The following is a 26211-nucleotide window of genomic DNA, read 5'->3' as shown; positions in this document are numbered from 1 at the left end:
GATAAATAAATTTGATAAAACCTTGCTGAAGGTGCATGCTAGAAGCAGTTGCCTATTTATCATTTCTGTAGCCTTGGGGGAAAAGGGAGGAAAAACAATGCCTTGCATCCATACACTTACAAGATTTTGTCACTACAATAAATTTCTAGAGAAGTGCCTACATTCAAGTTTATACTGAGAAAAAACCAACTAGTCTGCCATTACCAGATTTCTCTTTAAGAAATACTTGTTTTTCACTTATGAACCATCCTTCCCTCAGGAAAGAAAAACAACTACTTTCAGAATTCATCCATAGGTAATTCAAACCCATTAAAATAATGGAAGCTTTATTTGCATGAAAAACTTGTTTACAATCATTAATAAATGAAGAATGAACCATTTGCATTTTCCTATTTCATGACACTTATGAAAAATGTATTAAATAAATAGTTGTGAACAGATTAAGGTAAGGCAAAATTTAAGATAAAGCCCCTATCCATTGTTCACAATTTTTGAACATGGCTCACGCTGCAAACAAGTGAAAAAATTCACTAAAGAACTTGGAGTTTAACAAGATGTTGCATGGGTAATTGAATGATGTCCTCAATCCAAAAACCCAATAGTAAGTAGTTTTGTGCTCAACCATATACAATAATTGTAAAAGGGTCAATCTATTCAGAGCAAAACTATTTACAGTTAATACTTTTGATAGAAGCACTTTGTTAGTATTGTGCAATACATTTATAAAAAATGGCTTCAAATTCCATTTATCAACCATTTATAAAGTGCTACTATCAACTCCAATTCTGCATTCTAACCCCTGTGTAACAATACTGACATACAACCAGCCACCGGCATCCCATTGGTTTTGATGGGCTTAAGAGTGAGGACAGTCCAGCATACGAATCACCAATGTCACGAACCTACTGGTAAACACATACATGTACGTAACTGTAACCCCAGGATGTTTGAGCTGTACTCTTTCAACAACAATCAGGTACTCCCTGTGGTCTTTTCAAAGGTCTGTACTGCAATATCCTAAACACTGTTACACAATGGAAAAAACTGGACTTGCAGTGTAGTATGAGTTGAGTACAGAGTCACTTTAAAATAGCATGCTTTTGTTTTAGTAAGAGCCTCAATCAGAGCGGCGGGTTTGGTCCCTCAGTATCCATCTCGCTGTTACTGGGTGGAGGATGAATAGGCAGAATATCCAGCTCATCTACTTGGGGGGTGGGATGCATTACCACAAGCTGGTCCTGGGGTATATCTGCTGCCGCTGCTGCTAAATTTGTAATAGATTTGCTTTTCACACACTGAAAGTCGACATGCCGACTCTTTCCTTCCTCCTTCTCCCATGACATCCGAATAAATGGTCTTTGGACGTAGTTGTAGATCACCTCTGGCCTTCCACCCGGTCGCTTTTTCACTTTCTCTTTGTATGTAGGGTAACCTAAGAAAGTGAGTACAGCAGAAGTTAACATTTCCTGTACTGCTTACTTCAGGGTTTTCTTTTACAAGAAGGCAGCATGTGAAGCATAGCGAAGATCAGTTGTCATCACCATCAACATCCGAGTGGGAACATAGGCCATCATGGTGTCCTTACCTTTATCTATGCAAGGAGAACACACAGTCAGCAGTTTCGCTACCAACCAAATTGTAAGGAAAGAGGCTACAGTGCTATTGAAAATGAACATATTGCCACAAGACAACTCTTCCAAACCTTACAGGCAAAGCTAGTTGCTCCTTCCTTGAGTCAAAAGCAGTCAGCTGTTTCTAAAACACTATGGCCTGGAAAGCAGGAAATGAGAACTCAAAAGTAGAGAACAGCATCACTCTGATCTGTGGTTTAAGTTCCCAAGTGGAATCCTAGTGCACTCCTCCCAGTTCCCCCAAATGATGAAAATATATCGGTTTAGACCAATTATCAATTCTGGTTATGCTGTGTTTGAGTCATCTCTCCCCTCTGCCTAAGCAATAATTTTCATTACTAGAAAGTTACATATTATTATGGGGCACTAGCATTAAAGTTGAGTCAAAGAGCTGTTCTTTGTCTAAAACAAGAAGTGCCAGCAGAAATGATCTGGTATTAGCCAGCATTACACACAAAACCAGTTCTTGTTTAGTTGAACAGCATGTCAGTCTGAAGGCTCACACCTTGGTTAGCTGAACTTATTTACTTATTTTAGAGATAACAAGCAGTTAAAAGCATTTGCCTTTTGGTTGGCAAATAACAAATGTAACTATGACAACTTGGTGAGCAAATGATAGAAATCCTGCAAATTATAAAGGCTGGATTTTTAAATATTTGGGTCAACAATCAGAAGGAAAATGAAATGCAAAAAACCCTGTTGTGATATTCACGATAATATTCTAAGATTACTTAATGTAGTTGTCTTCTGCAAAGCCAGAGCTGAGATTTGACACATCAGCCTCCTGAATTGCAGGATGTTTATTTCATATTGATATTTCTTTGCACTTCAATGATAGTTTTGTATTTCCTGAAAGAAAATATTTACCTGCAACTTAACATGAATTTTTCTTTTCAGGACTTGAAATGGGACACCAGACCAAGAACTGAATATACAAAGCTGTAAAAATGCATCATTACTTCAAATAAAGTACAGAGAAGATTTTGCGTGAAAACTGAAGGGCGAGTGGCATGAGATACAAGTTGTAAGTCGGTAGAAACCACCTAAGTTACTCTGCAAACAGTCTAGCAGCTAGATATATCTTGTAGACCAGCCATGAACCTGTAATCAGGTTTTCTAGCTGGACCAGTTGTTTATTGGGTACCGCTCCCCCTCTGGCCATTTTATCATCTAGCCTCAATATGAAAGACAATACCACCCCTTATTTTTTCAACTGCAGAGACGATCATAAAGCAGGTAAGTGCAACAGACCTTCTTCCTCCCAAAGAGTTAGCAATGCTTCTCTTACCTTCAATGCCCAGTCGGATCTTCTTGAGCCCCCTTTCTTTCAGAACTGATTTGGCCACATCTCGATTTTCAATGTATTTGAAGAATCTATACAACTTTGTGCTGTAAATAACTAAAAATACATTTTAATAAAGAAAACCTGTATTCAGAGATTAAACTTCTAGTCTTAAAACACGAAGATTTATCTTTTTCCACTGTTTTGCTTTACTCCATTATTTATTTCAGAATAAGGGAGAAAGACTGAAGAATTCCTTAAAATATCCAAAACAGAAATCAGAGAAAAATGGCTGAAGGGACTGTGAAACGGGTTGGTTGCACATGTCTTTTTCCCTATCAATTTAGTCTGTTTTATACACTTAGGGTTTTTTTGTTGGATTTAGGAATGCAACAGGACAATTCACAGAGCAAACCATACTATATACTCCGAGCCCCACCTCCACAAAAAAAAAAAAAAACCAAAACACATCTCAATTTTTTTCCCTTTTTGACAGAATTCCTGCAGACATTAAAAAAATCTTTCCATTCTGCTTCCTATTATGTAAGACTTCTACAAATCAGCTCCAAAAAACCCAGACTTGTGAAGCAGAACTAGAGGGACACCTTTGCAATTTTGATTATAGCACCTTAAAAGAAGGGACCAGGGCCATCAATCCCATACAGCTGCAGAGATCCATATCAACTGTTCATGAAAAGTATAAATGTAAAAGGCAAGCGTGTGCCTAACTAATTACTTAGGGTAGGGGGTATTTTTAATTGACATTTTTGAGAGGTAAAGGTCCTAGAAACCTGAACCAATCGTGTTACCACATTAGAACAGCCACATTCGATCTATATTCACATCGATCCTCCCTTTTTTAGGAAGGGCTGCAGGTTTGCATCCTCCAAAAAACAAATTTTTTTTGTTGGTCTTTTGGTTTTTTATTTAAAGAAAAAAAGAACAAAACAACAAAAAACCTGTAATACTTTGAAGAGACTTCTAAGATTTTATACTACTAGAGTACAAAGAGTATCTCAAGCTCCTACATGCCCCCACAAAACCCGGAATTTCAAGTTTTCACACTGAAGGAACACTTTCAGCTACAGGGACAGCATTGACACAGGGAAGGGCACTCCATTCACAGGTGCTTTTAAGTCATCTATACACCAAACTGTTATACTTCCAAAATACCAGCAGACACTTTTTTCCACCCCCAAAAAACCCTCTAGTTGTTCTCCCCCAGTAAACATGACTCCTATGCATTTTTCTCATCAAGCTTATTCTGAAAAAGTATTTCCTTCCCCCTCATTGACTGTCAATACCTTAGTAATAAAAATTAGCTTCTCTTTTTAATTGGACTTGAACGTAACATGCAACATGTGCTTCCATGAAACAAAATATTAAGTAGAACTACCAAAAACTAAGTTTTTGTGAGGCAGTAGGGATGTCATAAAGACTTTTCTAACAGCGCTTATGTACAGGTAAGTTAAATCAGCACATTTACTGCTACCTCTACCATAGCGTGGCTTGGTAGAAACAATGAGAATAAACTTACTTTGTGAATACTCCTCTCCCATTTGCGGAGGATACTCTTCATCCCAGTCAACAACATCATCATCCGTCAGCACAACAATGTGGCACTCCCTCTCACCACTTTGGGCACTGGCTACCATTAATGGGAGAATCATTTCTTCTAGATAAAACTCAAATTGTTTGCGAGCACCGTCATTTGACAATTCATGCATGAGAGCACCTGGAACAAAATTTTAAGCATATGCACATTTGAAAGCTTGGTAAAGAAATGAACACAGGAATAAGAAACACAGCAGTTGTGTTTATTTTGTAGTATTTACTGCAGACAGCTGTAAAGACACATAGTCTATCAGTTTGTGTAAAATCAGAACTTTTTCAAATGTTTACCAGAAGCCACAACAGAAGTTCAAACTAACAAGACTGTCCTGCAGATACTAACATTACGTTGGGCAGACAGTGGAGTGACTTTGAGGAAACCTCCTTCGTGTTTTACTACTGCTAAACATTAGGGAACCGTGTGTAAGACTCCTCTCAGGCTTCCTAAAAGAAACATTATTTAAGCCAGTTGCTGAAAGAGTAGAGTATGCAACCCACTTTTCATAAGCAGCAGCTTAAAAACAAAGCCTCTCGAAACCCTCACAGCATGAGCTGCTAAATCCTTCTGCTAAGGACAAAGTGCACCGGGAGTGTGACTCGTCAGGCAACACGCTGCGAGGTCACGGCACTGCTGGTGAAGGCACAGGTGCCCCGTGCAGATCTCACAGCTGGAATGCCACAGCTTGGCCCTGCGCCAGGCTCTGCTCTGCACAAACACCATGAGATCACAGGAACCAAAAGACACAGGCCAGGTCATTGAAACATCGGCCAAAACTTTGGTTGTGCTCAGGGAAGGAACAAGCTGAAGAGACACTATGCACTGGGAATCACGATGCACCTTAGACCACCAGCGAAGCTATGCTACTTTTGTTAGCAACACAGCCTAATTCTCTTAAGCAAGGAGGTGAATAAATTATCCCCCCCTCTCCTCTGAAAAAAAGATACCACTTAATGTTACTATACTTGTACTACAAATGCATCAATAGTTTAAGTATTCCACAGAGGTGACCACAGCAGAAAAAGTACTGAGTATCAGATACTGAAATATCAGAAGCATTATTTTTCAAAAGGTGTACCTCCATTGTCTTTGGAGCTTTATTACATAAGAGATAAAAAAGGATGGATTTTGCTCCTGTAGTATCAGCCGTGTTCCTTATTTCAATAAAGGATACAATTTGGAATTAACCCTCTCCCACATATTTGTTTAAGTTAGTCTGTCTAATTCAAATTATTTTAATAAATTCTGTACTTACTGAGATCTCTGCATTTAATAGTACTATACTCAAAAGAGATACAGAGATAGTCACATGCTTCTCTCAATTCAGGAATAGATATCCCATCAGGACAGCGTATCACTCCAGTCTTGTAGTAATCCTATAGTAATGCAGCAAACAAAAACCACAATGCACTTCAACATTCACTGACAGAAACACTTCATTTCATTTAGGCTGCTTTCTCCACAAGAAAACCCCCTAAAATGTAAAAGAGCAACATATATTAAACTCTGTGAATTTTATTGTCCTCAAATCTATCAATTTTCTGAGCTCGTTCCAGAGCAGTGAGCTCCGGTTAAAACTGTTATTTAAATGACAACTATTAATACCGATCATTTTGGTGTGTGTATGCTGTCTTTTATCTATACTTCACTCAAGCTTTTGCTACTCTGATTCTGCTAACAAAGCAGCATGGCAGCTCCACTTCTTTGTGTAGAGATGCAAGTACATAAAAGGCAATTTTCTTTTCAGACTGAAGTTTGCTTTTCTCCTCTTACCTGCAGTAAATTAACTTCCAGTACTCTGTTCCATCTAATTTCAGCACAAGAAAAGCTGAATATATCCCAACTAGATGCATAGGAGAAAGTGAAGAAGTTTCTGGCACGCAGTAGTTTTTTTGGTTCATTTCATGTGTGCTTTCTCTCTCCTTAGCTGACACATGCACATGTCTAGAAAACCTAGGAGTGTTTTCATCACAAACTTTTTTCCCCTCTAGTGAACAATACAGAAGAGCAGTATTTATTCCATCCAGATATACAAGTAAGGCTAAATCAAGAAGTTATGCCTCATAATAATCATAGTGCTTGTCCTAGCAGTACTTGCCCTTGCCTTTTTTCCCCCCTCCATAAGGAAAACTCACCAGAATAGCACGAAACACAGTGGAACCAATTCCTTCAGCAACTTCATACTCTCCTTTTTCATTAGGACGTGTAAAGTTATGCTCTCTGCCTGATCCAAACATCCTGCTCAAGAATAAAAAGCAAGGTGGTTAGAATTCCTTACTACAATTTTTTTATTGTAACTCTGAAAAGTAAAATGTCAAAAATTGTACTGAAATGGCAGGAAAAAACCCAGCCTATTCTACCTCATATGTATGTCCAGTGTTCAGTTTGGTTTATGTTTAGCAAGACTACTAGAAAATAGAAAGCAGGGTAATGTAACTCAGGAAAGTCTAGTTTTATTCTTCAATGGTAACTTGCCAATGTCCTTTGATCAAAACAAAGGTTAGACCAGGCCATTTCCTGCCAGTGCCAAAGGTGAGGGGAACCCAAAACAAGTTGTCTTTAGCATTTGTGGGGTGATGTAGCAGAAAAACAGGTTCTGTTGTGAAATTCTCATTATTTAAAGACACCTGAGGTAGTTTAAGAAACAGAACTTAGCATTCAAGTACATGCAACTCAACTGAATTTCATTTAAAAGATTTAGTTAATTCAAAAGGTAAAATAACATTCTGATGGAAGATACTTGTACTTAAGGGTAGCATGTACAGCATACTTCTCCCTGCTAGGATGCAAGGAAAGTTACACTAAAGAGAAAATTATAAGATCCAAACAGTATCTACAGTATCCCATTAGATCACTGGGAAAAAAAAGCTTTTTAAAAACATATTTATGATACAGAATTACACCCGATGCTTACAAGCAGTATTACCATCTACTCTTTGTTTTATTTACAAATATACCCCAATGGCAAAGCTTTGGTTTCATGCACACAACTGTCCTGGTTTTGGCTAAACCATGACAACAACCCAAAGAAACAGAGAGTTGGTGTACTGTGTGTATCTATAATTGAGAACAGAGTAACTTCTTTCACTTAATGACTTGACATGCATTTTCTGACCACTCTTCAAGAACAGAAATGTTTAGGAAAAAGGCTGTCTTAACAGGATATAGGCTTAAGGCAAATAATACATTCTTCTTATAGTTACTTTTACCTCCCAGAACATACTAGCTAAGCTGTTCCTGTTAGTGTCCTGTGAACTGACATTGGGGGAAAGTGGGTTTATAAATAATTTGTGTTTTAGAGCAGTATTTCCATACCTTTATTAACCTACTTTTGAATTAGCAGAAGATAAAATAAGCTTGTTCCTTGAATCAATCCCAAAGGGAGAATAACTCAGCAACACACACACACAAAATCTAGTGCATTAGCCAGCACCCCTTACTCTGAGGCTGGGCATGAGAAAGGAAACTATTTCACCACATAACTTCACACTGATACCCGCCCAGTTTGTTAGTCTGGATCTTTACATGTATGCATGTATTACACATCTAAATCATTGATCTAAGGCATTTGTAATTCTATTAATGATTACTTCTATTTATTTCCCTTTACTGTTTACACAGAGAAGCATTTTTTGCTTTCTAACTCTTCCCTCTGACTCTTCACAAAACAGGGAACCAAGGTAATATTTCTCCCACACAGTGGTGATTTAAACAAAGCAGAAATTGTTTACTCATATTTATTACTTGTACCTTGAGAAATAACTTCATATATATGCATTTAAGATAATATTATATCCTTATGGACTGAGAAGCAGCCACATTTAAATGACAAAGCCAAATCCAAAGTGACACAGACATAAACCTTCATTTTTTTCTTGCCTCAAGTCTGGAAGCAGTGCTCTCTACATTTGGACAATGCAAAACCAGATCGTATTTAAGCAAGCAAAGTACAGAATCTTTTCCCACCAAGTAAACATGTTAAATATGTTGCTTATTATAGTTTGTACAGAAAATATTACACACATATTGTGGACTTTCATTCAACTATTGACCATTCTGAATGTTAGGTCTCTTTGCCGAGAGGCTCTGACCTGTTACACTGACTATCCATTTGACATTCCCCTGTCCAAAAAGCATTTCAGAAGCTAAATGTGCTGAGCTTGAATGTTGTCAGGGTAGGCCCATTAAGCAAAATAAATTCCTTCAAGGTTTTCCTCCTTGCTATTTTGAAAGAGACTATCTATACTCACTACTTTGCTTTATGAAGCAACTAGCTTTAAAAAAAAGAGATGGAATGAGGCAGACTGAATACAGGAGCAATGCCCAGCAAGACAGGGGGAAATGAGTACATCATGAAATGTTAATTTACTTAGGAACTCTCATCTCTAGGTAATAGACATCTGTTGGCATCTCTGCCAAATACAGAGGAGAAGTTAGATCTGGTTTTTACTTAAAGACCTTTGCAAACTGATAATATTAAACATTAGCAGACCAGCTGTAGCGATATGAGTTCAACAGCTATTTAAACAGTTTTGATACCTACAAAGCATTTATGGCTCTCTTCTATAGCTAGAGATTAAGGAAAAAAAAAGGATACAAACCTGCCCAACATTGTATTAGGTTGCGCAGTAAAGATAGAAGGATCTACAACAAATCTGGTGTTGTCCACTATGAGTGTTACTCGTTCAGAAGTTCTTACATTCCGAGCTCCCTCTTTTCCATTTTCATATACAAATACCATTTCCCCACCAGCCTTGCAGCTCCCATCTGAACTTGACTGGCTACTGTTTCTGCTGCTGTTCCCCATGCTAACAACAGAACCATTAGGGGAAGTCTTCTGAGGACGAGGGCTGCTTGGTCGAGATGAACTGTGATCCTTTTCTCGATCTTAAGTGGGGATGAGGTGGAAGGAGAAAAAACAGGAAAGGAAATTACAGATTAACATGAGCTCTATGCAGTTTATGTCTTTCCAGACACAAAACATGGCAACTTGACAAGTTAAGTACAAATTATTTCAATTAAATCTATTCTAGTTAAAGAAGCCTTCAAAAATAACTGTCCATATATGAGATCCTGAAGTTTCTACCACTTAGACATCAAAGCCACCTCACCTCCTCAAAGCCTTTACTAAATTTTTCTTGTATTCTAGGTGCTGGAAAAGCAACATAATGCAAAAGCTATGCATCACAGTTGGTGTTTAGTGCTGTAGTTCAAAGAAACAAACCAAGTTCTGCCACCAAAAAAAGAAAGGGAGAGGTGTTTCCTATATTTCTGAACACCTAAACCCTACCAAGTAAAGGGAAAGTGTTCAGTCAATTATCACCTTAGAAAAATTACATTGTTCTTGTGATTTGAACTACATAAGAGCATCATGTAGGAATGCACACTGCAGACAGAAGTTATGACCTATCAAAAAAGGGTACTCCCAGCCAGGGGCACATGTAAGAAGTCTGTATGTTGTGGCATCAACAAATAATGCTTTTTATTGTATTCTTTTAACAAAATAGTAATTAAGAATTTTAATCCTGAAATGCTATAAGGTCTGAACACACCAGAATGATACTGTCTTGTTGGTGAAGTAACATTCCTGATGCATGGAGTGAGCTGAGATTCTGCTCTTTCATGGGATGAGTCACGAGATCTGTCACTTGATCTGCGTCTGTCCCTTGATCTCTCATGTCCACCACTTGCACCATGGAGGCTCATTTTTGTGTAGTCTATTCCTTTAGCAATACGAGATGAGGTGCTGAAAACAGAAATAAGAGAAACGTTCAGCATTTCAAAGATTCAGAAACATTATACATTAAAATTTTAAAGGCATTCACACTCCATGTACATGTTTTGAAGATTAATATCATCCACCTCCATTTTCTTTGTTGTACTCATGTTTATATTTACAAACATGAACAATGATTTGGAACATGAAATAGATGGCAAGAATTACCTGTTTATTGCTGTGTGATCTACAGAAACACTGCCTGATCCGTTGAGCCTGCCTGTGAACTTGTATTTACAGAAATCCCTTCCAGAACAGGTAAGTCAAATACAACTGAGCATTTTATTTTGATTCTTACTGTTAAATTAAATGTTCTAATCAAATCATGAAATTAAAGAGTTAGGGGTAATTTTTTCCAGTGAAAACTGTTTTGGAAAACCCTTCTCAGAGCATAGGCTTTTAGTACTGACTTCACTTTTTTGCAACTTGCCCTTTACAAACGTGGTCAGCCTTAAACTGGTTGATACATCAAGACATAGCAGCCAAGGGTTTATTTCTGCACATTCGTCTTTAAAATTTCAGTTACTCTTAGAAGGAAGACTAGTAAGCCACCACCACCCAGACAGCAAAAATATGAACTGTATTATTAAAGCCAAGACCTATTGCACTATCAGTAACAAGTAGGACATTTGTTCTAAACTAGCAAATATTAATGTAACAGTTTAAGATTTTTTTTTAGACTGTGATTGCTATGTTACATTTCTTAAATTAAGATACTGATTACATGTTGCAATTAATTATTAAATCTACCAACAAAACCAGACAGTTTCAAGATCCAGTACTCTCAGAAACTATCTAAAAATTAAGTATCAACTTGCAACAGCTATTGTTGAATGTTACCAAAAATACTTATGCCTTTTATTTGTACTCTCTAAAACAGAAGTTTTTATATCAGGACAGTACGGATATATCTGTGTTCTTGCACCCCACTGGAATTCCTAAATGAGTTCCTTTGCTATTTGCCTTTCAAGTGTGGGCATGACAACACTCCTTATGTATGGGTTTAACCGAAGAACTTTCCAAAAGCCTTAGGTACTAGATAACTGAGACAGACGTCTGCACAACTACAAGGTCTGACAGACAAAGAAGGGTCATGGTTTCCCACAGAAGCCTCAATGCCCCACTTACTTGCAGCCTGCAAATCCTGCAACTTTTACCAAGAGACCTTAAATACAAGTGCTAGGAATGCTGTAGGATTCAAGAACACAAAGCAGTAAAAGAATAATGACCTAGCTAAGAAAAGCAGAACAAATTTCAAAAGCATGACCTGTACAAGCAAGTTGTGCAGAATGTACTCTTTTTAAGTTGCTTAGAAGTAATGACCCAAAAAAAAAAATAAAAAAAAATCAAGACTATTCAAAAAAGTGAACATCTAGTGTGATGCATTTCAGCTTCAGGTTTCAGTGACCGATAAGAAGAGGAGCTTAAATTAGAACAAAAAGGCTGTGAAAGATCTCATGCAGTTTATACTGGCACAAAATGACTATTAGCACAATACAAAGAATATGAAATATACCTCTCAGCTAAGGAACACAAGCTTCTCCCCACCCCATTTGAATGAGGGAAGGATCTCATATCTGATAAAGCAGAAATTTGGTGCAGAGAGAATCTACTGCAATACTGTTTCCTGCCAAGCTTAAAAAAATGCTGCAATAAGACATGCATCTTTCCGATGTGAAGTCAGTCAAAGGTCTATTGAATAAGGTAAAAGAACCGCAAGCCTTGCTTATGGCTGGAAATGCTCAGATTTACAGTCCAAGAATAAAGATGATCCAACCACTTTCATTAAAAGGAAACAGAATTTTCCTCAGGACTTCCAATGCAATTCTGAAAGTATTTATATAGCATATCAGCATGGGTAACCTGTCTTCTTACTTGTTTTACTTCTCTATTAGAGAAAGACAAATTCTGCATTATGAAAGTGAAGTGTGTGAAAGTTTAGCAGAGTGAGATCTGCAAACTTCCATTTCAAGAACATCAACAATTTAGGAAAACCTTTGCACTTTTTTTTCCAGATATATAAATATATGCATACAAAACATAAGCATTTTAATAGGTACAAAATATGCCCAGAAATTACCAGAAGTGTGGATTGCAGCCTATAATTAAAGTCTAACTTGAAGCCAAAATCTGACCTGTTTATGCATGATCATATTCATTACTACTATAGCTAAACTTCCCAAGAAATGGTCGAACTTCAATAAAAAATAAAATAATAAAAAAGAACCTCTGTACCTCATCTGCCCCTAAAGGGTTTATATTTGTACATAATGGTATAACCAACTATCCCACAAAGGGGGTGGGTGAGTGTGTGCGCACAGAGTACTCAAACACATACATAGCAGTCCTGTGACAAAATATCTGAGCAAATCCTAATAAAGCCACATGTGATCAGGCCTTTGTTAAAGCAGCGCTTTGATCCTAGCCCTGATAATATTTTTAACCATGCAGTGAGAAACCAGAGTTTTGCAGGTGCCACATCTCATAGTATCAAATTGTATGACTCACTATTTCTCAATAGGTAAAGCGCTCTAGTTGCTTTAAATAAGGGAAACACTAGAAAATGAAACTGAACCACTGTAAGGATATGCAGGCTTATCACGCATTTTGACAGAGCAGACATGAATTACCCTTTAACAGAGAAGGCAATTAAAATGTGATTCTTAATCCAGAAAACTATGTAAAGCCACACTACCCTCTAAGCAGTGATTCAGAGTTCACACTGAAGTAGGGCGAGCCCTAGTTAATAATCTCTTTACAGGAGCTGAGAAAAAACAGGTGCTACAGGAAGTAACACTGAGTCAGCTGGCATCATACTTCCTCCTTAGTCACGTCTGAATTAAGGACTAAACACACCAGGCATGACTGTTTCAGCTGTATCTTCCCAGTATCACAACTGGGGCTGCTTCTGCCTTGGTACATACAGCCAGCAAGCCGGGGAGGAGAGGGGCAGCGTGCGCAGATTAACGTGCCTCCTGCTGCCAGCCACATCCATCCCTTCAGAGCACGGATGCATGAACCATCAATTCAGCACACTGCACTACGAAAGATGCAGAGGCTGCCAGCTGGAGGAGGACAGGATCCTTAAATATTAAATCAATTGTTTCTGAAACAAACAGACTAGTAAATAATTTCAAAGAGCTGTTCAAATTGCAGCTGGCCACACCATTCATTTGCTCTGCTTCCATGTTGTACCTTCCTCCCTTTAATGTACAGATTAATGCTAACTGTAAGACTGGCACATTATCTATTAGCCACAAGACGCAAGATACAAGCCAAAATTGCAAGATTTCTGAGAATTCAAGCAGTTTGGCTTGAGACAGCACCATCTGAATCATGAATCTTCACTCATCTTAATAACACCCATCTAAAATGTCAATCTTAAATCTCATCACTGTTGAGTCACAGTACACACACACACAAAATGTATTTCTTTAACCTGTTGGATATATACCTGACAAAATCTGAAGCTCCATTTGTTCGACAGCATGTGCACTCAAATACTACCACTGCAATACAACTTTGCTCTACAATAAACAAGGCAACTAAAATGAGTTTAAATTTGAACAAAGAGAAAATAAAGAGGTGGAATGTAGCATGTCAGAAGAGACAGACAGTGGCTTTACCCTGCAATATTTGACTAGGAAAACTGTGTCACTGAGATACTTTACCAGTTAGTGTGAAAAAGGATATAGATACATTGTGGCCAGTACATAGGAAAGAAGACCCAGGGCTTATATTTTCCTGTAAAGAGGCTTTAGAAGAAGTTGCAAGTGTTCAAAAAAAATGAACACATCAGATCTACCAAATGATTTTGTATTTTTTTTGACAGAAGGACTTGTTAATTATATCATTTTTGCCCCCCCAACAAAGCCATTGGGCACAGGAGGTTGTTTCTGCAGGGAAATGTAAAAACTCTTTGCTCCATTCCAGCAATGCAAAACTTGTTAGGAGTTAGTGTATGCATTACTAAGATCAAAACATTCACTCTCTCTCTCCGCATAGTTTTAAAATACTGATTTCTTACATTGCTCACTAAGACTTGGCAATGCATTTTGCAAGAAGTCCTAAAGTTTGTAGAAAATGGAACTTCAACTACAAACCCGTCCCCAGCGATGCAGGCAAGCCAAACTGGCATTCACTAGGGAGTTCCACAGTTGCGTTGACGCAGCTACCTACCTGCCCCGATGGAAAAGTGACCTACAAAAGCAGAGCTGCCCCATTTGCAAGAACAGGCAAACTGTTAGGAAGTATTGTGGTTCACAGAAGCATTATGCAGACCAGGTAAAACACCGGTACTTCTCAAACAGCAGTGAACCGCTGATAATTAAAAGTGCCATGAAGCCGCTGGTCTCATGTGGCACCTGGCTGCCAAACTATATTAATCTGTAATTTCAGCCTACAACAGTCAATGGTGCTCTGCACAGTGCATTACTTCAAGCCTCCAAGAAAGTCATTATAGTTTCAGATCTCTATCTCACTCTGAAAAGAAGTATTTGCAATGTCAACTTTGAATTAATTTCCCAGCTGATGACCACCAGCTGCGCACCATGCCATGGAAACCATGGGCAATGACAGAGGCACAACACCAGCCTATAAGCAAAATTTTCTCCTGCGTGCTTAATAACATACTGCATTTAATTTAAAACTGTAAGAGAGGAAAAAAAACCCAAAACATCATTTTAAACCCACAACCTCATTTCCTCATTCACTAAAGCTGGAAAAAGCCCCATATACGTAGACCATCTAGTACCCAAAAGTTTATAAAGGAAAGGTAAGAGAGTCTTGCTTTATCAATTACTTTCCTGTAAGGACAAAAAAAAAAATCAACCACCAAAAAACACACAACATCCAACCCTATGAATACTGGTATATTTAGACAATCTTCACAAATTCAACATAGCAGTTTTTTCTGTCTCCAAAGGAACACTGGGACACTACCACTGCACCCATTCAAGTACTTAGGTCAGTGACAGAACTTATCTTCCCCCTCAGTCAGGGATCAAGGAAGCTCTGCCTTTGTAAAGCAAAGAGGCATTTTCTTTAAAAGCATCTGCCTGACAAAGAAAAAACAAATAAGCTCAAGGCTTTATTCAAGCAACCCTATTTAACATGATGTAAGGGAGGAAAAAGAGTACCATCAAAATGGCACAACTGTCACACTGGTATGCTTCCTATTTTTGCAGGAAGGGAAGGGCTGTTTTTAAAAAATGTAAGTGCTCTTCAATTTAATGATGCTTTGGAGTCATCTGTGGAAGGAGAGCTTCAGTTTGTCTTTATACATAACAACATATTGCTCTGAATATATTACTAATGATTAAAAGAAGTCATTAAACTGAATTAATTCTACTGCCAAAACAATTAGCATGTATTCCAATACAAAAACTTCATGTGCATCCTACTGAATACTGCCAATAAACATACTTGTTTTATAAAACATGCTTTTGTCTACACAGAATTATGGTGCTAAGCCAATATATTTATTACCCCCAAAACCACCCTAAAGCCTTATCTACATGAAAAGGATGCAGCAGTGGAATATTAACCAAGATTTTCACCCTTTTTTTCTCCCTTTATCTTCTAAAACTTGTATTAACTAACTCTTCTTAAAATATAAACTTAGATGCAATCCTTTTCTAGGATGATTCACATAATCAACACTTGTAGAATAGGGATACAGAGCTTTATCTATACACTAAGTTACAGATACAATGCTATAAGGCTTTAGAAGAAAAGAAATCTGTTCTGCTCATATTGCTAGGACTCACACAATGACAATGCTTATGCCCCTCTTCCTCCCCCTGAAGTCTGTTCTTTGTCAGCAGACATTTCAATTGACCGGTGCACACAAAGGACAGTACTTCTCCTCATTCTTCTCCTGAATAATGCCCACAGATTATTCCTGTTAACGGATACGCACCTTCCTCTTGTATCTATCAGGGAGGAAACACAAAAGCATGGAAATAATTTTGAAATCAGAGCACAAAGGGATTCTGTTCCTTCCAAGAAGGCAGCTTTGACAGCCAGATCAGCATCCTTTGGCATTACTTGTTAAGTTCAGCATATTTGATATTTCCATCATTTCTTCAGTAGTTCACTGCATCATCAGCGAGCCTTACTTTTTCCTCCATCATCTTCCCCTCAAGGATAAGAGATTGTAGCTATACAGTCCATTAAGTGTTCAAAGACGCAAACCCCTCTAGATATTAATTCAATTCAATTTCTCACCGTCACTGACTCAGCCATGCGTAGTGCAATACTGACGTCTGACCTCACAGCCTCCTGTGAGCTGAATTCATACTTGCCATTTCCCCATCTCTAAGCAGCCATTGGGTACCGCGATTGACGGGCAGGGTGGGGAGCGTGCGAGAGGAGAGCTGCTCAGTACCGTGCCAAGTACCATCTGCGAAGCTATTTCTAGTCCTGCCAGCTTGTCAGGTTTCAGCACACAAACACCACATCTGAAAAGGTTATTGCTAACTTTCTCTTGTCACATCTCTCATTTGTGTTCATGATCATTCAAGATAGACAAATCCATGCAAGTTTCAGGGGACAGTTAATTTGTTCCTGCAAAGTCTGCCTGGATCAATATTTAAAATTAATTCACCTTTCACTGAGTTCATAAGCAGGTACAGCAATAGCCTTCTGAGAACAAGGCAGCACAGCCTCCATTTTTAAACTACAAACATCCCTTTCCCAGCAAGTCTAAGCCAGGAGTGTACTATGCTTTGTGACAATTTAAATATTAGCTTATATTACACTAATCAGTATGTTTACTGATCAGAAATCTGTTCACCATGTCCTGATGTAGCGCATCTTCACATCAACAGGTCATCAAATGCTTGACAGCAAGTCAAGTCCACCAAGCACAAAAAGCAACAAAGCAAATTAATACATGTGTCAGGATAAAATTTTCTAAAGGTTTTTTCTTTGGGAGAGGATAAGTAAGCATTATGCTACAGCTTTTTTTAAATTATTCTTTTTTAGAATGTCTGTAGGCTGTTTTAAGGAGCCACAACACACTGGAGGAATAGTTCAAAAGCAAGTCTTACAATAAATAAAAATCAAGATGTCATAAACGGTAGAGTGTAAATTAAAATATGATGAAAGCTGAAGGAATAAAGGGGATTGTTCAGCAAAAGACTGCTGTTATAAACAGGAAGTTAGTAAGAAAAACAAGAGACTTCTGATTAGAAAGGCAGGAGACCATCGGCATTCTAGACTGAAGAGTCAGCTCTTCAGACATGGAAGGAAAATTTCTGCTCACACAGTTTCAATTATCTGAGCCAGTGACTTTTCTCCTGTTTTTAGGGTCTTGTGAGGGTTCACACAACCACCCTCCCCATGCCCCAGGGGTAGATTTATCACCATCTTGTAAGCCTTTTCTTCCCTTCAAAATGGGATGTCCCTGCTCACTGCAGGGGGATTGGGCTAGATGATCTCTAAAAGGTTCCTTCCAACCCAAAGCATTCTATGATTCTATGAAAATAAGCCATGGAAGACATAGCTATTATAAGCTGTATAGAAAGCATGCTAGAAAAACCTTCTTTATCAGGCATTCTTTTTGCCTACAATAGAACAGCCCCCCAGCAGCAAGAAAAAGTGCAAGTGCACCCACATTCTTTCAGCACTGGTTCCCTATATGTAGTCTTTTCTCTATCGCAGAATTAGCATGTTTTGTTCTCCTTCACTCCTGTTTCAGGTAGAAAGAACATGCCATGGATGGATAAACTCCTGATTCCCACAAAGCTACCCCTCAGGCTAGGACATGCATCCATCAAAATCTTGTAGAAGCATGGTCCAGCAGTCACACTTAACTTGGGGCTCCACCTCCAGTAAGGAAGCCCTCAGAAAGAATTCTCTCTGCTTAATTTGGGGAGTGCTACAGGATCTTCCCTCAGCTCAACACAGCAACTCTGTGAACACTTTCCTCCTCCAAAATTCTTAAACATTCACATAATTTTGGTCTTCAGTAGGCTCTCTGAACCATGAGTAATATATTTCTTAGTAATTCAGTTCCATTTCAGGAAGGAAACAACAAAAAAATCCCATGAGTGTTCAGTTGCCAAAGGGCTTTTTCAAGCAGCAAGGAATTAACCTTTAGGTAGGCATACATTCAGACCTTATGACTTCTGTCAAGCTACCCAAATACACAACCTCCATAAAAGAATACTCATTGCCTTTATATAACAATTCCTACTCCATTTTCAAAACAGGATGTTAGGTAAAAATCAAAGTTTAAGAAACTCAGAAGCATATTCTCCTCCTTACAACTGGAAAGTACCTCCACCAGCCTCAGAAGTTCAAATTCAAAAGCACTGGGTCCAAACTAAACTTGTATCTAGCCATTATAGTTTCTACTCTCAGAGCAGAAAGGAGCAGACAGCAATGCAGAAAAGAGTTGTCCATAAAAATTCTAGTGCATAATAGTTCTGAGCGTAATAGCTTCACCTCTGAAGTGCTTTGTGTCTTAATTAAAAGCCAGGGTCCAGTTTTGCATGATGCCAAAGTTGTCGTGGTTTAACCCCAGACAGCAGCTAAGCACCACGCAGCCGCTTGCTCACCCTCCCCCCTTCCCCAGTGGGGTGGGGAAGAGAATCAGAAAAAAAAAAAGTAAAACCCTTGGGTTGAGATAAAGGCAGTTTAGTAGGACAGCAAAGGAAGAGAAAATAATAATAATGATAAAACAATATACAAAACAAGTGATGCACAATGCAATTGCTCACCACCCGACGACCGATACCCAGGCAGTTCCCGAGCAGTGATCGCTGCTCCCCAGCCAACCCCCTCCCAGTTTATATACTGAGCATGACGTCATATGGTATGGAATAGCCCTTTGGCCAGGTTGGGTCAGCTGTCCTGGCTGAGCCCCCTCCCAGTTTCTTGTGCACCTGGCAGAGCATGGAAAGCTGAAAAGCCCTTGACTAGTGTAAACACTACCTAGCAACAACTAAAACATCAGTGTGTTATCAACATTATTCTTATACTAAATCCAAAACACAGCACTATACCAGCTACTAGGAAGAAAATTAACTCTGTCCCAGCTGAAACTGGGACAAAAGTCCACAACAAATAACATCTGATGGTATCTGGAAAAGGTCATTTGTGTGCTGGAGAAGTTCAAGAGGTTTTAGTGTGTGCTTTTGCACAGAAAGTCACTAAGTTTTCCTTCTCAACAGTGTTCACAAACTGCTGTTTCAGAAATGAAAGATTTAAAAAAGGAAGGAAATCCCCCCGTACACACCTGTCTAAGACCACTCATTATACCTTAGATACTTTACAAAAGATTGGTAGACTGATGTTTTTGAAAGCTATCACTGAGTACAGCCCATTTTTCTAGATTCCAAGAACATGTCTTCCCAGCCCATCTCAGTTTCTTCTGAGGGCTCTATATCCTGGTGCCAATAAAATCTAGATGAAGAGATCTTCATCTGCCAATACCAGGTTGCAATTAAGAGCAGGCATGTTTACAGTTAACTTAAAGCAAATGATGCACAGTAATTCATAGACTATGACCTGAGCCCATAGGAAAAGTAGGCCTAATTATTTTCATGTCATACATTGTATAGGCCTGCCCCATGCTATAAAATGTTCAACTGCAGAAACCCAAATTACAAGAAGAGAAATAAAACCTGTCCTGCAGTGGAAAACAGATTATACATTCTGATATCATTCCGGAGATGAGAAAGAGGACCCTTCTGGGGATGCTTCATGTACTTAATAAAATGCTGAGACAAGTGGCACTTCCATTCATAACCCATGAATGCATCCTCCCAGCATGCAAAAATAATTAGGGGAAAAAAACCATCAGCATTCAGCATCTGCACAGTAACTCATCATCTATGGAAAATTTTTCAAAGTAGTTCAAGATTTTCAGAAATTCAAGAGTCATGACAACAGAATCACAGCACAGCCACGTTCTGTTCATTAATACAGTAGGGCAGGTAGAACTTTAAATCTAATGAACAAACAAGGAACTATCAAATGAGACTAAGAGAGAAGCAGATTTAGAAAATTAAATCCAGGACAAATCTTAAGGAAGAGGCAAATTTAAGCTGCAGATTTTTCACCATAACTCCAGAGAAAGCACTTAGTACAACAGAATTAGAATTAAAGTCTTCCAACAACAACAAAATCTACAGCACTATAGAGAAATTACATGTGGGAAGCTAATAAGCAATGAAAAATTATATAGAAAATACAGAACAGCAATACCTAATAATGAAAATATTAATTCAGAGAACATTTACTTGAACCTTAGCCTCCATAAGTCAACATCTGGTTCCTGAAAGTTTTGTTCCTGAAAGTTTTCTTCCATCTTATTTGGGTACTTAAATAAAAAGCATCTCAAAGATTTTTGTAATAGCTTGGTCAAACAAGACTGTTTGTATCATTAGCTAGACAGTTTTGACACCATATAATTTTATCCTGTCAGGCTCTTTGGATTTATACCAGGGATCATTTGCATTATATTTTTGGTCCTTATTTTCCGAGTCACTCTATTCTGAGTTTTCCGTTCTATTGCCCATCTCAGAACAAGTAAGAAAAAGGAGGAGAGAAAACAATGGTACAACTTGCCAGAGGTTTCAAAAACTGGACGCTCACCAAACTAGAAAGAAAAAGATATAATGCTAACCTGTGTAACTTTAATATGTACACCCCCTTAGACAGTTTTGCCACACGTCCTTTGCCTCAAACAGACAGCACAGTGAAGGGAGCCAAGTCCCATGGCTATCCTTGCTGCCACATAAGCCTCACACACAGAAGGACAGCTCACAGTCCTAGATTATGTTTTCTATGAGTCTAGAAAATTATCTAAGCTATTTTAAGAATGTTAAGGCTGGAGGATTAAACACTCCAAAGCACCAAGAAGTGACAAGCTAAGCATCTATCTTAAATATTACTCCCTTGTTGAGATTTATAATAAAAGTTCTTATTTCACCATTACACTTTTCAAACCTCAAGTATTTTTTTTCCTTATTACAACAAGGCATATTTTGGAAGTGCAAGACAAAATAAGACTGCAGTACTCAAACCTTTTAACAAAGCACTTCTGTTCAAGTTATATCATTAAAACTTATGTCTCCAAAAGCATTTCCCCCCCCCCTGCATTTTTCACCGAGACTTCCACTTGTCTGGAGAAAAAGTGTCAATTAAGTCAGAAATGATAGTAAAATGTCTATATCCAGCCACCCAAAATCCAATTATTTTGTTTAGGCTTTTGAATAAAGTACACTATTTTCCAATAATTGGATTCTCTGAAGTAATCAAATATCTCAAAGGAACAGGGTAACAAAATATTTCTCCTTAATTTGTTCCTTATTCTATTATGATCTCAAACTATTAGTTGGATTCTCATTCTCAAAGCTTTCCAAAATGGGTCTACATTATTTGGGGGGGTGGGGAGGGAATCAGATGTTAGCTTGAATACTATATCCCCACGATGCACATTAAAAGCTTCCTTACAACACTGGCTATTCAGCATTTTATTGGAAACACAAATTGTGTTTTGCCAGAAATATGTCCAACTTAGCTGCAATTATTTTAGAGGCACAGATTTCATACCTTCTGATCTGTGAATCTGGAATTCAGATTGTACGAAGCGATCAACAGCAGCCTTTCTTAAGAGGCACAGGCCATAGACTTCCTTGAGTTAACTATCTGCATCAAATAATCTTTACAGAAAGCTGTACAGCTTTTTATTTAAACATTTCCCCAAAATAAGATGATCCACAACAGACCACACATAGTAAGACATATGCACCGTGTCTCTGGACTGGATTTACCTAGCTTCAGCTTCCAGCTACTACACTTTATTACAAATTTGCCTACTAACTAAAGCTCATCATCCTAATGGTGTTTCTGCAAGGATCTTTAGAGACTGATCAAGACATCATTATTTAACCTTTGAGTTTTCCCTGTCTCAAAAGATATTCAGTAACTTTTACGTCTTCAGAATCCCCTCTTATCAAAATCTTCCCTGAATTGCTGATACCAGACTTCCAATAACTCCACTATACAGCCAACAGCTGCATTAGACCTTTTGACCTTATGATGTTACTGGGGGCTTATGTTCAACTGACTACCTATTGAGACAGTGTTCTATACAGTGGCAATACTACCAACGATCACGAGTTCATGTAGTCTACAAAAATGGCCTACATGCTTTGTTCCTATATGTTTAACTTTGTATTTAGTCATATGAAGAATACATGGTTATTTGCACCCACTTTATCAAACCACTCAGATCACATGCTATTAATGAGTCCTTTTCATTATTTAACACTCCCCATCTGAGTCATCTGCATCAATATCAGTTTTAGGTTTTATTCCAGATCACCAGTCACGGGAGGTAGCACGGGATCAGAGATGAACTACATGAACTGGACTCGGCAATGAATCACCCATTTACAATCACACTCTGAGACCTGACAGTGAACAGCCCTCAACTCGCATTCAATGCCCTATTATATCTATATTGTTCATTTGGTGATACTGCGCCACATTTTGATCCTCAATAAGAAGCACAGATCAACCACTTACCAGACATGATCATGTCAATAAAAACATCAACTGTACAAAGCTATATTCTTCCATTATTCACATGACAGACATGCCTATGATTACATGGGTCTCCTTGTGAGCCTTTTAATTATTAGTGCATTCTTTTTTCCTGCCCTCTTGGATGTCTCACAATTATCCAAGATTTAATGACAGGAAAATAACCCACAATATTAATTGCCCACAGAATACTTTGGGCAATATTTGAGTCTAGTTTATCTGAAAAATGCGAATTGGGTTGCTGTTACTGAGTGCGCTTCTTAGCTCTTTTCCTATCATCTTGCAAGTGGGAAAGCTTAAATCACTAACAATTTTAGCTAGCTAACAGAGATGTCTTAGTTATATTTAGCACTTCTAAAAGGGCAAAGTACGTGGAAGATACACACTTATTTGGATGCTTATATATATTTCCAGCAACATGCTTCTTCACATACATTTGCTAGGTGACTAACTGCTTTCCTTAGTTCATTTGTGAACACTGTATGCTGGAAAAAACACTAATTAACTTCCTAATGTCTTCAAATCAAGAAGCATTTAAAAGAAAACATTCTTACAGTGAGGGATGCAGGCAAAAGCAAGATCTGACACAAAGCTTTACAAAGAAAGTGCTATAGAGCATGATACTTGCATGCAAGCAACTATTAGTTATCATCGTGAACAAGTTGCACATACATTAAGTCTGCTACTTAGCAGAGAATACCAACAATTAAAAAGTGATGAACAGGAAATAGCTCTAGTAAGCACCCCCAAAAAAATTCATATATTTAGTCACTCAACTGGTGGCTTGATATGCACACAAGGCATTTAAGTTTTTTTAAAAAAAACAGACTAAAATCCCACCCACGGCAAAACAAATCTAAGCACAGATTAGGGAAGCTGACAAATCAGGTTAGAAAATATCTTTTAAAAGAATTAAGAAGCGTTCTATTTAAGAACTACAAAATTTATGACAGGACTTGCCACAACCAGATACAGTAGCCTTTAGAACAGACTTTTATTGTAGTTTTTGAGATGCAATATATGGTACATAGCACCTACCTTGAGTGTTTACAAAGTTTACGAGGTCTATTATGCAATTTCCGATCCCAATTCTCTGGATCACTGGAGTTACTGTCATAAGGATGAGGCCGTCCTGCCATTCCACTGCCAGCTTTCTCACACTACTGCTCTGAAAAGCACACATGCAGCACTCACAACCTACATTAAGAGAGCAGCGTTTACCTTTAAATAATGCCACACAAAGAAAAAAATTACACATGCAGAATTTAGTGTTGTTAGGTTTTGTTTTTTTAAATAAAGATTACAGAAAATAGGATATATTGAAGCACAACTTCTAAATTGCATGACAACAATAATTTATACATTTGACTGATACCTGCACTGAAAAGATTATTTTGTTATAGGAAATATAGTTGTATAAATGTTGGCAGACAACTTCAGTTTTGCCAGAATTAAATTTGCTGTGTCCAAACAGAAAAGTCACTGGTTATAAAACACAAGGCAAACACATCATCATTTTCTTTCAAATGTATACAGTTAATTCAAAGAAAGATCCCAACTGTAGAAGAGAGACCAACACTTCTACAATTTGAATGACTGCCCAAGAGCAAAACAGAATTAAGATTAACAAATAGTTGTATCCGACTCCTTACTCCAAAATGGAATCAACAGCAATCCTTAGAAACACTCAATGTAGTCCAGTTTCACTGACTTTTGCAGAAAAATCACAAAAATGTAATAGAAAAACAGACATTATAGGCCTACCCTTCCTTGACTGGGATCCAATGTGATGTTCAACTCCCACTAAAATTCACTCATAGATAAAACAACCTTGTGACTGTCTATAAAGACAGCCAATCTTAAATGACTGGTATTCAAGCCATACCTATAAGTGACACTTGTGTCAAAAGAGTTGTATGGTTCAGAATGACCTGGTTACAAAAACGAAAAAGTAGCCACAAGTGAACAGCTGATGACTGTACAGCATCTGGAAAAAAATTGAATTAAAGATAGATAAGCCTACTAAGTAATGGAAAGATAAGCCTACTATGTTTCTCTAAAATTTTAAGCTAAGTATTTTATAAACATCGTATCTCCTCCCCCCCTTTATTATATTGCTATTACATTCAATGAAACTTATCCTTTTTGGAAGCAAGTCCCAAAGGAATTGAGACTTCCTTAAAACAAGGTAGCTTATCAAATAAGAAGTCCCTCTAGTCATGGAAAATACAAAATTTGTCTTCTGACAAATTTAGATTCCGTTAGCTAAATTTAGACCCAATATTTGTTATTACAGGGGACTGGTGGAGAACAAGCTTCTTAAAAATGTTAGTGGCATACAAGTTTTTCTTTCATGTTCAGTTCTGACAAAGACAACAGATTTTTATACCAAGTATACAATCTCCACCACAGAGTTGGGTTTTTTCCCTGTTACGGTTTCTATAATTAAACACGCTTTGATTGGAAGACTTGCATGGTCAGGTGTCCATACACAGTCAAGAAAGGAAAAAAACATTTTATTTAAAATTACAGGAAATACTCAACTTTCATGCAAAAAAAAAGCAAAAAGCCCTGATAAGCATTTCATTGTGTATTACCTGGAAATTAGAGTTATCAAAGCACAGTCAATGTGTGACAATACTATGCAAACATAGAAGGTTATAGGATTTACACACATTTACCAGGTGTGTGTAGATGCTTAACAAGGAGAAACCTACAACCTATTTCAGAACACAAAAAGTATTATTAAGGAGACAAGGGGAAGGAAGGCTGCTTTACAAATTGAGTTGTGAGTTACTTCAGCAGCAGTCATTCAGAACTTAGGTGCAATATGACATACCATTTTCATACACAAGCAATACAAAAACAAGGACACCTTTTATCCTGAATTGAAACAAATTGTGTTCATTAGACTGAGTCACTTGAGCAAGATATGCAGTGATTCTTACTAGTCATGGCAACAACATGGTTTAGAGCAAAAAGCGAAGACCAGCAATCTCCCAGCGGAACACCACAGCTCCCGTTCTGCAACCACTTCCAGCTACTGATTACCGCAGGGTCCTGCTCTGACTCCCGTATTTGCTGAAGCACTACAGTGACAGGCTCATTTAGCACCACACATTTCTTTTCAAGCATTTGTTTCCACAAATTCTCTCTTCCCTTTAAAACCATCTAAAAGACTTAGAAACACCTCACCCTCTCAGGTAGGGACCAAAGCAGGTGCCTTATCAGAAACAGGCTGCCACCCAGCAGCTAGTTCTTTTTCATTTCATTGATGTAAGACATCAGCATTTGAATTTAGCTTTCGCACTGGAAAGACATATAAAAGCAGCTGTTTTTATGAGAACTGCAG

General features: G+C 38.0%; 1 protein-coding gene across 2 annotated transcripts; it reads right to left on the bottom strand.

The window, feature by feature from the left end:
- Positions 1 to 388: 388 nt before the first annotated feature.
- Positions 389 to 23998, bottom strand: BTBD10 (BTB domain containing 10). Of its 2 annotated transcripts, none has more exons than XM_009480197.2 (8): positions 23898 to 23998; positions 10075 to 10268; positions 9124 to 9409; positions 6658 to 6760; positions 5778 to 5898; positions 4451 to 4648; positions 2920 to 3030; positions 389 to 1432 (listed from the first exon to the last, which is right to left on the bottom strand). In XM_009480197.2, exons 1-8 carry the CDS (start codon positions 23996 to 23998, stop codon positions 1122 to 1124), a joined length of 1425 nt encoding a protein of 474 aa, XP_009478472.1. In that variant the 3' UTR covers positions 389 to 1121. The 2 variants fall into 2 exon arrangements, with proteins under 2 accessions (XP_009478472.1, XP_009478471.1); XM_009480196.2 differs by lacking the exon at positions 23898 to 23998 and adding an exon at positions 16219 to 16343.
- Between the last annotated feature and the right edge of the window lie 2213 nt (positions 23999 to 26211).

This window comes from Pelecanus crispus, chromosome 6 (genome assembly GCF_030463565.1).
Source record: "Pelecanus crispus isolate bPelCri1 chromosome 6, bPelCri1.pri, whole genome shotgun sequence".
In the NCBI taxonomy this organism is placed as follows: Eukaryota; Metazoa; Chordata; class Aves; order Pelecaniformes; family Pelecanidae; genus Pelecanus; species Pelecanus crispus.
The sequence above is the reverse complement of the archived record's forward strand: the minus strand, read 5'-3'. Positions and strand labels throughout refer to the sequence as shown.